The following is a 14,764-nucleotide window of genomic DNA, read 5'->3' on the forward strand; positions in this document are numbered from 1 at the left end:
GACCAAGAGGAAAATTTTGGGTCTGTTTAGTATAAGGGGATGAAACCCCACAGAAAGATGGTATACACGTGATCTTCTACAAAATTTTTGGGACATAATTAGTGAGGATTGTGTTGCTCCAATCCAAAAAATATTTCAAACAAGGAAAATTATGAGGGATCTAAACCAAAACAATAGTGGCTCTCATACCAAAATCATAAAACTCAAAGAGAAACTCACAATTCAGACCCATTAGCCTTGTCAACACCAGTTTCAAAATCATCTCAAAAATAGTGGTTAAAAGAATGAGACCCTTCCTCTCCAAACTAATTTCACCCAATCAAAACAACTTCATAGCGAGGAAGGGTACGCATGTCAATTTTATCATCGCATCGGAAATCCTACACTCCATGGGCAAGAAAAAAAGGAACCTTTGCGATAAAAAATAGACTCGGAGAAGGCTTACGATAGGCTAGAGTAGGATTTCATTAAAACCAGCTTATTAACCCTTGGTTTTGATGAGAAAGCAACAAACCTTTGTATGGAGTGCATCACTACACCTTCAACTTCAATCATTATCAATGGACACCCTTCCAAAGAATTCACCTTCACTAAAGGTATCAGACAAGGAGACCCCCTCTCCCCCTACATCTTCATCATCTGCATGGAAATGCTCTCCAAACTAATCCACAAAATTTGTGAGGAAAATAAATGGAAAATCTTTAAGCTAAGAGGGGGAACCACAAACATCTCTCATCTTATGTTTGCCATGTAAAGAAAGGAAAATGAAGATTCAAGGAGGAGCTGAGGGAGAACAGTGAGATAGGGGTTTGGGGAGGGGGGCGAGGTTGGAAAAATATGAAAATTGAGGTCAAAACTTGGAATTTGAGATTGGTTTAATGATCATGTGCCATTTGACAACAAAAAACTTTTATAAGGTCTTGTTTGACAAATTTTTTTTATAAGGTACTTTTTCAAAAAAAACGTATTGTATAAGGTGCTTTCTAACAAAAAAACCCTTTTCAAAATAGCAACTTTTTGAAATATACTAATAAGTAAGCAAAAACATTGATGGTCAAAGTTATACTCTAACAAGCATAAAAAGGTCATAGTGTTGCAGTTATTAGGAAATAGAGAAAGTATAAAAACGACCATTGCATCTCAACTAATTGTGAGCTCTAATCCTCCATCAAATGTGGCACGAATGACAACGAAGAGTTGACAATCGTTAAACTTTTCATTATAGGATGTCCCAATTATTTGTTCAAAAATTCTTGTGTAAGATAGTCAGTTGGTTACACATGAATTAATTAAGAAAAACTTAATGAATATTACAAAAGGCATGAAGTCAAGTTAAATAGTCAAATAATATCTATATTAAAAGCTTTTAAAGTTAAATAGTTATCACCTAACACAACTCTTTTTTGTTACACTTACCCTTATTATACTTATTTATATATCTCACTTGCTTTTTATCTCTTCCTTTAAACTCCATATCACATGTTTTTCTTCTCCTCGATCTATCTACCTTTCTCTCGCCATTTTTTATCCTTCTATCCCATCCTTTTCCCTTTTGTCTGAGAAATCCAAAGTGTAATAATTAATAGCATCCACTTAACTCAATTTTTTCCTAATATAACAACTATATAAACCTCGTCAAAGCTAGATGATCATAAAGAGCGCCCAAATATCAAATGACACAAAAGAAAAAATAACTAGAGATAATTGGTCATTTTTCTTCTCCTCGATCTATCTACCTTTCTCTCACCAAATTTTCTCCTTCTATCCCATCCTTTTACCTTTTGTCTGCAAAATCCAAAGTGTAATAATTAATAGCATCCACTTAACTCAGTTTTTTCTTATAAAACGGCCGGATAAACCTTGTCAAAACTAATTAGTCATAAATAACGCCCGAATATCAAATGACACAAAAAAGTAACTAGAGAAAGCAATTGGCCAGAAATCGGGATGTTCAGTGGGTGGCACGAACCCGATCCCAAGCCCCCTCTTGGCACGGCATGATACCGACCCGACACGAGGAACGTTGAGCGAGCCACGAACGTGCTGTGGACAGGAAAAATAGTCGGATTCGGACATCCTAGTTCCTAAACTTGTATCCTAAATTGGTTGTAATACTCAAATCACTTCTCTTGTACAGGCAGAGATACCCGCGAAAAAACTCATTTGCTAAATCACGCCCTAAAATATCTTGGTAACGCCCTGTATTTTTATAAAATACTGTATTTTTGTATTTTTCATTTCTTTTTTTCATTTTCTCCTCTTTCCTCACTTCCCCTTCTTCTTCCACACCACCATCACCTTCATGCCCCCCTCCACCACCACCAACAATACCACCCCTCATAATGTCTTTTTTTAAAAAAAAAAGGAAAAAAAAAAAACAAGTTGACAAATCTCACCATCGTTGCCGCACCTCCGCCGCCGCACCACCGCTGCCGCATTTCCGCCGCCACACCACCACTGCACCACCACCGCCGTAGCCCCACACCCTCTTCTCCTCTGTTTTATTCCTTTTCTGAATTTTTTTTTTAAAAAAAATAGGTAGGCGTCCACCATGGACGCCCCACCACCGGTGGAGGCGTCCATGGCAGGCGCTCCACCACATGGTGAGGCGCCTGCCATGGACGCCTCCACCGGTGGTGGGGCGTCCATGGTGGACGCCTACCTATTTTTTAAAAAAAAAATTCAGAAAAAAATGGGGCGCCCACCAAGGACGCCCCACCACCGGTGGAGGCGTCCTTAGCAGGCGCTCCACCACATGGTGGAGCGCCTGCCAAGGACGCCTCCACCGGTGGTGGGGCGTCCTTGGTGGGCGCCCCATTTTTTTTCAAAAAAAAAAATTTCTTCCTGAAGCCATTACAATGGAAAGAAGACAGATTGAACACAAAATTCTTTTTTGCCATGGTATTTCTGCAAGGAACCGTCACAGAGAAATGCTTTTTTGGTGCAATTTCTGTCATGGTGAGCTACGGCAGCGGTGGTGGGGCTACAAAAAAGGTGCAATTTAAAAAAATGGTAATGGTTGTGTTTACTGTATTGACAAAAAAAATGGTAATGGTTGTGTTTACTGTATTGACAAAAAAAATGGTAATGGTGGTAATGGTGCAATTTTTGGGTCCTTGATATAAGTTGAAATAAGGGACGGTGGTGGGAAGTTTTGAAATTAGAGAAGGTGGAGTTGGGTAGTGAGGTAAAGGGGAGAGAGAAAAGAAATGTAAGAGTATAAATACGGTATAAAAATACTGTATTTAGGGCGTTAGTAGGAAATTTTAGGGCGTCGTTTAGCAAAACCCCGAAAAAATGGAGTTATCTGCACTTTCTTCCTCCACCGCACACTACATCTACAATTATTCTTCTTCTCCGACCTTCACTTTCTCTCTCCTCGCCGGAGAATGTCACCCTCGTTTTTCTCTCTCCTCCCATAATAATCCTGAACATCCTTCAACTTCTTCTTCCTCCTCATCATCTCCTCATTTTCCCGGCAATATTCGCCGCCCTAAAACCCTAAAAACCACCACCACTTCTAAACCCTCTTTTACTCCTCCTAAAACTCCTTCAAATCCTCTTAAAACTCTTCTTATTTCCAAAAATACCCCTTCTAATCTCACCCCTAAACTCCGTCTTACCAGCAAAATCTCTCCTCCACCTCCACTACCACCTAACGACGTCGTTTTGGGGGATTTAGCTGATACTGATGAAGAAGAAGAGGAAGAAGAGGGAGAAGAAGAAGAGAGAGATTCTGGGTTGGTTGAATTTCGGCAATTGGGTAAGATTTTTGTGGGTAATTTACCATTGTGGATAAAAAAACCAGAAGTTACCGAGTTTTTCCGGCAATTTGGGCCGATTGAGAATGTGATTTTGATAAAAGGGCATGAAGATATAGAGAGGAATATGGGGTTTGGGTTTGTTATCTTTGGTGGGCCCGCCGCCGAGAAATCGGCATTGAAGGCTGTGGAGTTTGATGGGGTGGAATTCCATGGAAGAGTTCTGACGGTTAAGTTGGATGATGGGAGGAGGTTGAAGATGTTGGCTCGAGAGAGGGAGAGGTGGGTTCAGGGAGGGGAAGGGAGGGAGCATAGGTCTAAGTGGCATGAGGAGAGGGATGGTTCTAGGAAGGAGTTTCGGAAGGTAGTGGATTCGCAGCCGGAGAATTGGCAGGCTGTTGTTCGTGCTTTCGAGAGGATTAAGAAGGTATAACTAACTCTAATGCTTTTGTAGTACTTATTAACTTATTGATTAGTGTTTGTGGTGTGTGATTGGTTGGAAAAGGTTGTTGTTTATGTTATTATTGTAAGTGTTAGGCAAATGTATCTCATTATTCTTTGTCTTCCTAAAGGTTAAAGTTCATTTCCATTACGAATTTTACTGTGTTGTGAAGTTAGAAGATAGTTTCGACTTTTGAGTTGTGCCATTGTGAATTTGTTGATTTTTATGTGTGTCATAGCCAGATATCCTCTTAATGTGAGTTATAGTTGGGCTTAATTTTGTATTATGGAGGATGGCCAATGGTTGTATGCCCATGTTCCATGGATCCATTATTTGTGAGGAAGACTTATGATTAACATAGATGCTAGATAGGTTGAAGGCAAGATTGTTCTATTGCTTATACTTTTAGCTATTTGAGATGTTAGGTAGAGTGTCCAAGGTTGATACCCGAGGTAATGCGTCTTTACGAGCAAGTTTTTATCTTTTTCTTCATTGATTGTGGTTGCTATTAGTAGCCACATCTCTACACGGGAATGATTGTTAATGAGAAGTAATGAAGAGAAATATTTTTTTTCTAGTGGAGTTGCATTACTTTAGACTTTAGATATGCACATCAAGGACGTATTTGTCTAAATTTTGTTAGCTAGGTCTTGCTTCTATTATTCAGTTGATATTTACTTGTATTTACATTTTTGCCCTCCTTTCTTTTTTCCCATAAACCTAGCCTTCTAGGAAAGAGTTTGGTCAGATGGTTAAATTTTATGCAAGACGTGGGGATATGCATCGCGCACGTGAAACTTTTGAAAGCATGCGAGCAAGAGGGATCGAGCCAAATTCACATGTATTTACAAGGTATAATTATCTTAGGAAACGTTAATTCATTGTGGTCCTTCTTTGTCTGAATTTTGTTGGATTTCCTTGCTTGCTTCTTAGAACCAAGCAATAACTGGATGGAAACACAAGATTTGGTTGTTTGATCCGCTGATTATGTCAGAATGCAAAATTCCACCATGATCAGTTGTGAAATTCCTTGGTTTTTGGACTCACCAAAAATTTCATTTGGTCCTTTGTCAGTTGCTCTTTCAGACAATCAATGTTTCTTTGTTTTCCCGTCTACTACTTTTGATATGTGATGCAGAATTTACCCTCTTTGCAGCTTGATTCATGCCTATGCAGTTGGCAGAGACATGGAAGAAGCACTGTCATGTGTGAGGAAGATGAAAGAAGAAGGAATTGAATTGAGCTTGGTCACTTCAGCATCCTTGTTGGAGGCTTTGCTAGAATTGGCAACGTTGAGTTAGTAGCTTTTCTATTAGAATTTTACTTCATAGTCCACTGGCACTAATTAGTGCTTGCTTGAAATATCTGATTTTCTTTTTCTCTAAGCTTTGGATTGTTGATATGGGCTATCATGCATCTTTACTTCTAAATATAATGTGCTTCAATCACTACGAGCCTTTCTACATATCTCAAACTTTTGAAGACACTAGTATAGTGATTTTTCTTATTCGGATGTAAATCTTGAGCGCCAAAGTATAGCCATTGTCATTGGTGGGACCCATATTGGATAATTGTTATTTTGGCTACAAACTTTGATCTAAACTTAAATTTTGCAAATGAATGAGACTAATTTTTCTCATTGAGTAACAAAATATTTTTTGTCTTTGTGGGAGAATTCTTACATCCAGGAAATTTCTTGGATATTGCTTTAGGTGACAACCGGTATAAAACTGGTCAACAATTATAATGTTTATGTAGAGGCATTTCCTACTTAAATGTGCTGCACTTCCTAGACCGAGTGTGAGAATGCAAGGGGTTGCCAGGTTGTTGCCCACAAGCGACACGACACACCCTTGCCCAAGTGTGGTGACAAATGAGCAAGGGCTTCTAGATCTAGGTTATATGCAAGAGACTAGGGAAGAACTTTGGAACTAAGTTGTGTATGGGATCTTAGAACATAGGATATCTTAGACTATAGTTAGTAGAGTTGGAAGAAGTGATGAAGAAGAAATGTTAACATTATGTGTGGTCGGGAGAAAGAGCTAGAATATCCGGCCCTTGAGAGTATAACTTGTGGTATATAGTACAGGATAAGAGTAGACATGGAGTTGGTATTATTATAGATGATAGGCTAATATATAATGTGGTTGAGGTGTATAGGAAGAGCTATAGCCTATAGGATTATGAGAGTAAAGTTCATATGTGATAGAAAGATTGTGCATATCATTAGTGTAGAAGAAGCTTTTTGAACGTCAATTTTGGGAGGATTTATATGAGGATTAAGATATCTCCACACATCAAAGTTATTAATTGGTGGAGATCTAAGTGGACATCTATGGGCAACTTACAATGGTTTTGAAAGTGTTCATGGGGATTCTTGGCTCACCATTCTAGTTGTCATATGACTTGATCTCGTTTAAGACATGGTTTAAAATGAGGGATACTCACCTAGTGACTTCTAGGAGTGAAGCAAATGCATCACGAATGACTTTTAGCAAGGTGCACGGATAGGCTACTCAACATAGACTTCTAGTGCTAGATTTTCGTATTAAGGCAATTTTAAGAAGGAACAATAGCTTAGGTGAGCCAAGAATAAGATGTTGGAGTCTAAAAGAAGGTATGTTAAGGTTGTGGGTAAAGATGAGTAATTATATCTATAGAATAGCAAAAGAGGTCCTAGGATAAGTCGGTTGAATTTGGAGGACAATGCAATTTGGGTAAAGATGAGTAACTATTCTAGAGAATAGCCAAAGAGGTCCTAGGAGAATCAAAGGGAAGAGTATCGGTGCATAGGGAGTGCGTACCCCTCTCTTTTTCTTATTTCTCTGGTGGAAGTTTGTTGATGGGAACATAAATTTCTTTTGAATTTTGATCTTAATGATTGATGATGCTAATGGTCTAACTCTTAATTAAAAGTTGATTTCTAAAAGACAGGGAAAAAGAAAGAGAAACTTTACAATTTTCTTTTTCTTTTAAATTGCTCGATTGAAACCTAAAAAGGATATTGCTTTTGACTTCTGTGTGGGTGAAATTATTTTCTTTTCTTAGGAGTTGGGAGTCAAGTATTGTGTTTGAGGAAGTTCAGAAATCTAGTTTTTTTTAGCTTTTCAGATAGAACAATGTCTTTTAATATTTTTTTTTTAAAATGATCAGCTTCTGTTTTGTTATAGTAGGAGTGTAGGACAATAGAGATGAATTTGATAATAAATATCAATGAAGTTCTTGGTCATCTTGTGAAAATAAGGGAGTGCATGAACATGGATTCATGTCCCAAGGAAGAATATTAGTGAAATGAAAGATCCAACTATAGTGAACTCCATCTAAGGTCACAAAATGCATACTTTGGATTTGTGCAGAGAACAGGTGGAGTCTGTTTACTCCTTTCTCCTTTGTGGCTATCTTTTCTTGATTCTCAATGATGGGCACTTATCTGCTGAAGACGGGTCGCATTGAACCTATATGGCCAAAGTTTTGTTAGCAAAGAAGGATTATGAAGTCTAGGATAAGATTGTATACAAAATTGGTTCTTTCGACAATTACATGATGACTGAGAAGAAAAGAAAGTATTATATTGTTCTATTTTCCTCCCTGAGATTTTAATAATGGTACTATATTAGAATTCAGAACCAACTTATAGGTTTTTTTTAACAAATTTTCCTTTACTTAACTATGTTATATTTATTACTTTTGTTCAACAAAGCTAAAATCAAGTTGCCCTTACCTAAAATGATAAGTAAAAAGAAACTAACTTTTTGGCACCCATAAGCTCTTGTTTTTGCAAGAATTATTGTGTTATTGTTCTTGTAGACTTGTACTTGTAGTCTCTCTTTATACATAGATTATCTTGATTCTTGAATATCTAATCTAAAATTTATACATAGATTATTATAGGATATTGATGTGGATTTGATTTTTCAGATATTAGATACTTGATCCAGTATTCAGAATAGAGCACTGTATCAATGTATTATGGGGTCTTATTTTAACAATTTTACTGCAAAAGAAAATAAAACAAAAAGTCGGTCACATTAGTCGGTACAATATCATATGCTAATGACAGTAGCTGTAGCTAATTGAGAGTTCACAAACAAACATTCAAAAAAATTATGCTGTATGTCGGATTTCCAGTAGCAGCAGATCTGAAATTTTTGGATGTTAGAGATCGGATATATATAGTTTTACGGATATAAGATTTAGCAGATTTCAAAGTGGATTCGGACCCTGTTTAGACTGTTTGGACCCTAAAATGTAGGAAAAAGTGTTGGTAACTCATAGTGAGATGTCGAAATGGCATCTCACAAAAATTTGCTACCAAAGTTAAGTCAAAGTGGTGTCAAATTAGAGTCATTTGGTACCAAAATGTGTAAGGTACCAAAATTTTTGTGAGATGTCATTTTAGCATCTCACTATGAGATGCCAATCCAAGCTCAAGATGTAGTTTTAAGACTAAAATATTTTGGCTTGTGAATGCTAAATGGAGTATATGGTTTTGTAATGTTCAAAGGTTACCGTTCGATACTCTCTCAGTATCTTCGACCTGCAATATTAGTAAAAATTATACCGGTACGGTAATAATTTAAACGAATCAAACAAGACCTCACATGACTATCTTTATATTTATATATTGAGAAGAATTTAGATGATCTTCTCTAATTGTGAATAGTGTCAAGATTTCAAGTGAGAAAGATAAAAAGATACACAACAGTACTTAATACTTTCCTGTGATATTGATGAAGTGTTCTTCTTCTTATTTAGTCATGTAATAATCATTTAGAAAAATTTGCCTTGGGAGACTACTAAAAAGTCAAAATTAGATGATTTTTTGAATACAGAGGATGTCTTTTGGAAAAAAAAACTTGAGGGGCATAAGAGATAAGACCATAGGATTACATATACAAAAGGTTAGGAGACCTCCGCACGAGGGGCATAAGAGATAAGACCATAGGATTACATATACAGAATACTGCTAAGGATGAAAAATTGAGCAAAGAAGTGAAGGCGTTGAGGGGTTGAGTCTCAAGATATTGTTTAATGCTACATGTAGTATTACATAATGAACAGTTGAGCTTGAGCTCAAAATGAGCAGGAACTTAGAAACAGAAACTGTCCATAGTTGAAGTTTTACCTATAGGCTACATACTGTCCTCTTCCGAGGAAAGGAAACCTTGTGCTTCAGAATCAGAACAGGCAATTTGAGAATCTGACTTTGAGTTTGCAAGCACAAGGTCTGCTTTCCTCCTTCCCTGCTCTTCGGCCCCTGCTTCGGCCCCTTCTTCGCGTTGGTATATGAACAAATTAGGACTATGCTGACTTTCAACCCAATCTTGAGCCTCCATGGAACAACTTAAGCTAAACAAGGGACAATCTTCAATCACTAATGTTTTAAGTGAAGTAGGCATTAATTCTAGCTGATTTGGCAACGATGGAAGTTTGGTGCATTGATTTAATTCCAAATATTCAAGAGAAATCATGTTTGTGAGCTCACAAAGAGCAGCTAATTTTGTGCAATTCTTGATTGAAAGCTTTTGTAGACATGGTAAGTCGAACCTTCCGATGTTGCTCCATATTTCTAAGTTAATCATTGATTTCATCTCTAATTTCTGCAGTGCTGGGAATGCAACAAATTGATCATCCTCGTAAACAGCAGAAGGATTGAACTTGTTTCTCCGGAAGTGAATATCAATGAATCTAATTCCAATCAATTCGATTAAACTGAGTGATTCAAGTGAAGGTAGCTGGCCTAGAGATGGCAGGATTTGACAGTTTGCACATTTAAAAATGGTTATATTTCTGAGGTTCACAAAAGATAGGTGGCTAATCCAACTTGGAAATGTTGATCCACCATAACAAACTATCCGTAGGTCTTGGAGGCTTGTGTGCGGTTGTAGATAGCTGATCACCTCATGATTTACTCCGATATGTTCTTGGTACTCATCATCAGTCCATCTCAACTCTAACTTCTTGAGTCGTTGCTTAGATATGAGATTCGCCTCCTCAGCAGTCTAGGCCAGCAACATTTTCAAGCTTGGAAAGGCAAAGCTTTCCTCCAAGGTCATTCATGTTTCTGAGTTCCCTAATGCAGCAGCCAATTTCTCTACCAACATAAACTCTGACAAAGTGCGGAGGTATGTTAGTGCTCCGATCCCAGCAGGCATGGAATGTATACGACGAAGGGTACCAAGATCAAGATGTCGAAGGCTTGTTAGCTTCCGGGTGGCTTTTGGTAATGCTAGTAGACGAGGACAATTTTGGAGCTTCAAAGTTTGCAAATTTTGAAGGCACTCTATGGTTTCAGGCAACCTTGTAACGAGTGTTTCAGAGAGGTCAAGGAACGCAGAGATGTGCGTTACCTATAGAACTTGGCAGCTCTGATATTTTAGTTCTGCTCAAATCAAGAACACGAAGATTGTGCAATGACATGAAAAAACCACAAGGAATGCAATCAACATTAGCCCTATGATCCTGCAACAACAAAAGAGTCCTCATTTTCGTAAATTTTCCAAGAGCCTGAAGATCTTTTGTGAGTAAACACTGCAAAGTAACATGTAAGTGTTTTGTTTCTGCTATAGGATCAATCAAAACACTACTAGGAGTATCAGAGATCACCCTTACAGGATTGATTTTAGACCTTTCAAGGACTTGTTCCGGAATTTCAAATCCAACCATCTTGTACCACATCTTCCCAGTACCATATTCTTTCAACAACGAAAGACTTCTCCATACTTAAAAGTGCTCTAAGATAGGCGCAGCAATTTCTTCTGGATTCTCTTCCATGATGAGATCCTCTGCCATCCATAATGAATCAAGCGTATCACCATCAACTTCGTAATCCTTAGGGAAAAGACTACAATACACCAAGCAGTCCCAGCATTCCTGTGAGACAATTGCATAATCCTCTGCTCGCGTAAGCGACTTCATACACTTAGCATATCCTCATAAGCCTCTATTTCTCTAACACCCCAGAACTTGTATAAATTGTTTATGTGCTCTGAATGTTCTGCCTTGTACCCTGTAAAATATTTGAGCTGTGTATCATTATCTTTGGCATTCGAACTGAGCCAAGAGTTCTTTGTCCTAATCGGCGTTGATGCTTTCTCGCCGGAGAAAGTGATCTTGGATTGATCCATGGTAGTTGGACAAATTTAGAGGAAAGATGTAGGAGGCTAGGAGTATGTTTTATGAAGTAAATACTGTTTGCCTCTCTTCTGCTTAAACTAATAAAGTGGCAAACTGGCAATGCATAGGATATTATTGTTTGCTAAGTGCTAATAAAATACGTGAAGTTTCGTTTTTTGTCTTTAACTGGGAAAATCAACTTAGCCACTGCTTTCTAGTTCCCACACTCCAGTTGTAATCCATTTCAACCTTCAATTAGTATACATTTTCACAAACTTTTCAAATTCGATTGAAAGGTGATTTATTTAATTTAATGATTAGCTCTATTTGGTTGGGTGTAAAATATTTTCAGTGTAAAAAAATTTACAATAGAAAACACAATTCCAAAATTAGTTTTTAGTTGTTTGGTTCGATGTAAGAAAAATGATGACATGAAAAGAAAATGAAATGAAAAGTAAGGAGGTATTGAGAGGAGTGTACAAGAGAGATAAGAAAAAGGAAGGAAAACAATTTATTATGGGGATGTGTTTTATTATGGGATGTTTAGTCTAGGTGGGAGCATAGTGGTAATGCTCGAGTTTGCATCATGGTGGGAGCATAGCCTTGATGGATATGGAAAGATGTTGGATCGGGGTTGATTGAGACCTCGTTGTTGTTTCCTTTGGTGAAAGGAAGCGAGATTAGCTATGACGACCAATGTATGGAGAGGCAATGGTTTCGGGTATTTATGGTAGGATGTTCTCCTGCTTAACCGATCTCCAGGTGGGAGATTGTTGGGTCATGTCGAGAGGGTGAAGCAAGGTTCGAGGAACAAAACGACTGGAGTGTCGATGCAAAACTTTGAGAAGTAATATCTCTAAATAACATTGGCAAGTTCAAAATTATCCTCCATTGAAAACAATATAATTTCACAACAAAAATCACAAAAAAGATTAGCAATAAGTTTACACCAAAATTTTGAACTATATCTGACTCCTCACAATCACATATACTCGCTCCATTTTCTTTTAATTGTTATACTTTTCACGCATGTCAATGCAAAAATTGAGGAGTAATATCTCTAGTTTTTTAGTTACAAAAATTATAAAAACTACATATTATTAAAATACTTATTGAGATGAATCTGACAAGATTCCATGTTACTATATTTTTATTCACGTATAAATCACAAAAGATGGTAAATGTGAAATTTGTGAATAATGCAAAATGTCAAAGTGTAACAATTAAAAGAAAACGGAGTAGTGTTATGCTACCAAAAATTATCAAACAAAAATTACATATGTTAGGAAGCCAACATTGTAAAATCACTCAAAAAGATAAAGTATTCAAATCGTTATGAGCAAAAACTTTCAATCACCCCAGATTACCACAAAACATACCATTCGAAAAAAGCAGTCTTGAAACAATAGCAAATGGACTTCACATCTTATGAAATTCAACCACAAGAAAGTAGACAAGGATTAGAGATTGTTGGACTCAAACTCAATCCCCAATTACAAATTGGACCATGTAAAACCCACACTTTATGAGTATGGTAAAACCATGGCCTTATTCAGCTAAGAAAGCAATAAAAAAGATAGTATATTAAGCAAGACAAACTAAGCCCTCTCATGAAGCCAAGTTATACAAGTAAGAAACTCTTGCTTAATTGCAAAAAAATTGAATCCCATCACATCCAATACCAAGGTGATTGCTTCATCCAATGTGTCTTCAAATCCTCATCAAATTGAATTTCTTTTGCTTCCATCTCCGTCAATCTCAGGAAACCCATCGGCTGAATTGTGCTTCTTGACAAGTTTAGAGCGCCTCTGATTAGAAAGTAAAATCAAAGCTAAGTTTTCCGTTAACAAAGGAAAATTAGAAAAAAGAAAAAGAAAAAAAAGCCAATATTGTTTTCACAATTATGCTAAACAACACATCATAAATTTCAAACACCAGGGAACCCAAAAATAAGAAGAAAAACCCTACTAGACCAGCACCTCTAGCGGGTCAACCAGCCTAGCTACACAGGTTAATGCTTGAGAGTAGGGGGAAATTAAAGGGAATCCCTATTCCCAAGCACAAAAAGTTCCCCCACCACCTCCACCAAACAAACTTGGTTAATTCAACATGATATATATAATATATATATATATATATATATTATATATATATATATATATATTGAGAATGTACTACAAATGAAGTTGTAATAAGAACTAAGATCCAAATCATGTTACCTAAATAAATGCAAAGCCGCTGCATCACCTTCGCATACAATCGTTGGTAAGGTAGCGTGCTAACAAATCTCGGACCTCGTTGATTTCGGTAGTGGTGAAAGACCCCTCCCTTGATTCAAGGAATATCTTATAAAACAACCATAAGGAAACACATATAAGATCATTTTAAGTTTGAGTATGACTTTAGTTGACTCTAAAGAAATTGAGCAAATATTATAATGGAGAAATTAAGGAAATTGAGCTTAAAAAGCCGAAATCGGTCCAAAATAACATTCAATAACCCATAATCGGTTTCAAAGCATGTGAGTGGAATTTAGTTTATTCTAATATTTATATATATGCTTATTATAACTATATATGACCTAACACGAGAATGAAAATGCGGGAGATTAAGAAAATTGAGTTAAAAAGGTCAAAATCGGTCCAAAGTGACCTTCATTTACACAAAATGAGTTTTAAAGTATGTGAGTTGACTTTAATTGACTCTAATGGTTATATATATACTTATAAATGCTATATATGACCTAACATGTTGCTAAATGCGAGAAGTTAAGGAAATTGAGCTTAAGAGGCCAAAATCGGCTCTAAACGACATTCATCTAACCAAAATGGATTTCAAAGCATGTGATTTGATTGTAATTGACTCTAATAGTCTTATATTTATTTATAAAAGCTATACATGACCTAACATGTGGCTAAATGTGAAAAATTAAGGAAATTGAGCTTACATGGCTAAAGTCGGCTCAAAATGACCCTGAATTGCATGAAAGGAGTTCGAAACGAGTGACTAAAGTGGGAAATTAATGAAGAATCTATAACTACTTATTAGATATGTTTATACCTTCTCAAGATCCCTGACTTCTTTGCAATTTGAGGTTACATCAAGCATGAACTTCAACACGTAGTAGCCACACAAATCGGTTCCCCGTGGTTGTTGCGCACACTAATTATAGAATTACATAAAAAAATCATGTAAGAGTAAAACATATTTGTTTTTTTTTTGCTAAAAACAACTAGCTTAACTAATATGTATTACCTTCATTGCTTTCCACTGAGGACTCGTTCCCATTACTTTCTTCAACGAACTACAGTTCAATTATTTTCATGTTAGAAGTACGTGGCTGTATGATGAAATTTGCAAAATGTGTTATGCTAATAAGTATTTTAAATAATAAATATACCTATTTATGTATGATTTGAGTTGTAAGGGTCTGGTGGATCTTGAG

General features: G+C 36.7%; 1 protein-coding gene and 1 long non-coding RNA gene across 5 annotated transcripts; one reads left to right on the top strand and one right to left on the bottom strand.

The window, feature by feature from the left end:
* Positions 1 to 3,260: 3,260 nt before the first annotated feature.
* On the top strand, positions 3,261 to 10,198 carry LOC125495433 (pentatricopeptide repeat-containing protein At5g04810, chloroplastic-like). Of its 4 annotated transcripts, none has more exons than XM_048640015.2 (4): positions 3,263 to 4,188; positions 4,928 to 5,055; positions 5,360 to 5,499; positions 9,810 to 10,198. In XM_048640015.2, exons 1-4 carry the CDS (start codon positions 3,298 to 3,300, stop codon positions 9,857 to 9,859), a joined length of 1,209 nt encoding a protein of 402 aa, XP_048495972.2. In that variant the 5' UTR covers positions 3,263 to 3,297; the 3' UTR covers positions 9,860 to 10,198. The 4 variants fall into 4 exon arrangements, with proteins under 4 accessions (XP_048495974.1, XP_048495972.2, XP_057249182.1 ...); XM_057393199.1 differs by having other exon boundaries at positions 5,360 to 5,494; XM_048640016.2 differs by lacking the exons at positions 5,360 to 5,499; positions 9,810 to 10,198 and adding an exon at positions 5,137 to 5,353.
* A 2,454-nt stretch (positions 10,199 to 12,652) lies between these two features.
* LOC130590669 (uncharacterized) lies at positions 12,653 to 14,750 on the bottom strand. Its single transcript, XR_008968521.1, has 5 exons — positions 14,720 to 14,750; positions 14,575 to 14,623; positions 14,380 to 14,481; positions 13,539 to 13,664; positions 12,653 to 13,127 (listed from the first exon to the last, which is right to left on the bottom strand). It is a non-coding gene; the product is annotated as an uncharacterized LOC130590669 (long non-coding RNA).
* Between the last annotated feature and the right edge of the window lie 14 nt (positions 14,751 to 14,764).

The sequence above is a fragment of the Beta vulgaris genome, chromosome 3 (genome assembly GCF_026745355.1).
Source record: "Beta vulgaris subsp. vulgaris cultivar EL10 chromosome 3, EL10.2, whole genome shotgun sequence".
Classification (NCBI taxonomy): Eukaryota; Viridiplantae; Streptophyta; class Magnoliopsida; order Caryophyllales; family Amaranthaceae; genus Beta; species Beta vulgaris.

What these genes read in the sequence shown, in the direction of transcription:
- LOC125495433 (XM_048640015.2), top strand. Translation starts at nt 3,298, where the DNA reads ATGGAGTTATCTGCACTTTCTTCCTCCACCGCACACTACATCTACAAT. An exon ending in AATTCACATGTATTTACAAG is followed by an intron (nt 5,056 to 5,359) that starts GTATAATTATCT and finishes CCCTCTTTGCAG; the next exon opens with CTTGATTCATGCCTATGCAG. An exon ending in GCTAGAATTGGCAACGTTGA is followed by an intron (nt 5,500 to 9,809) that starts GTTAGTAGCTTT and finishes TAATTTCTGCAG; the next exon opens with TGCTGGGAATGCAACAAATT.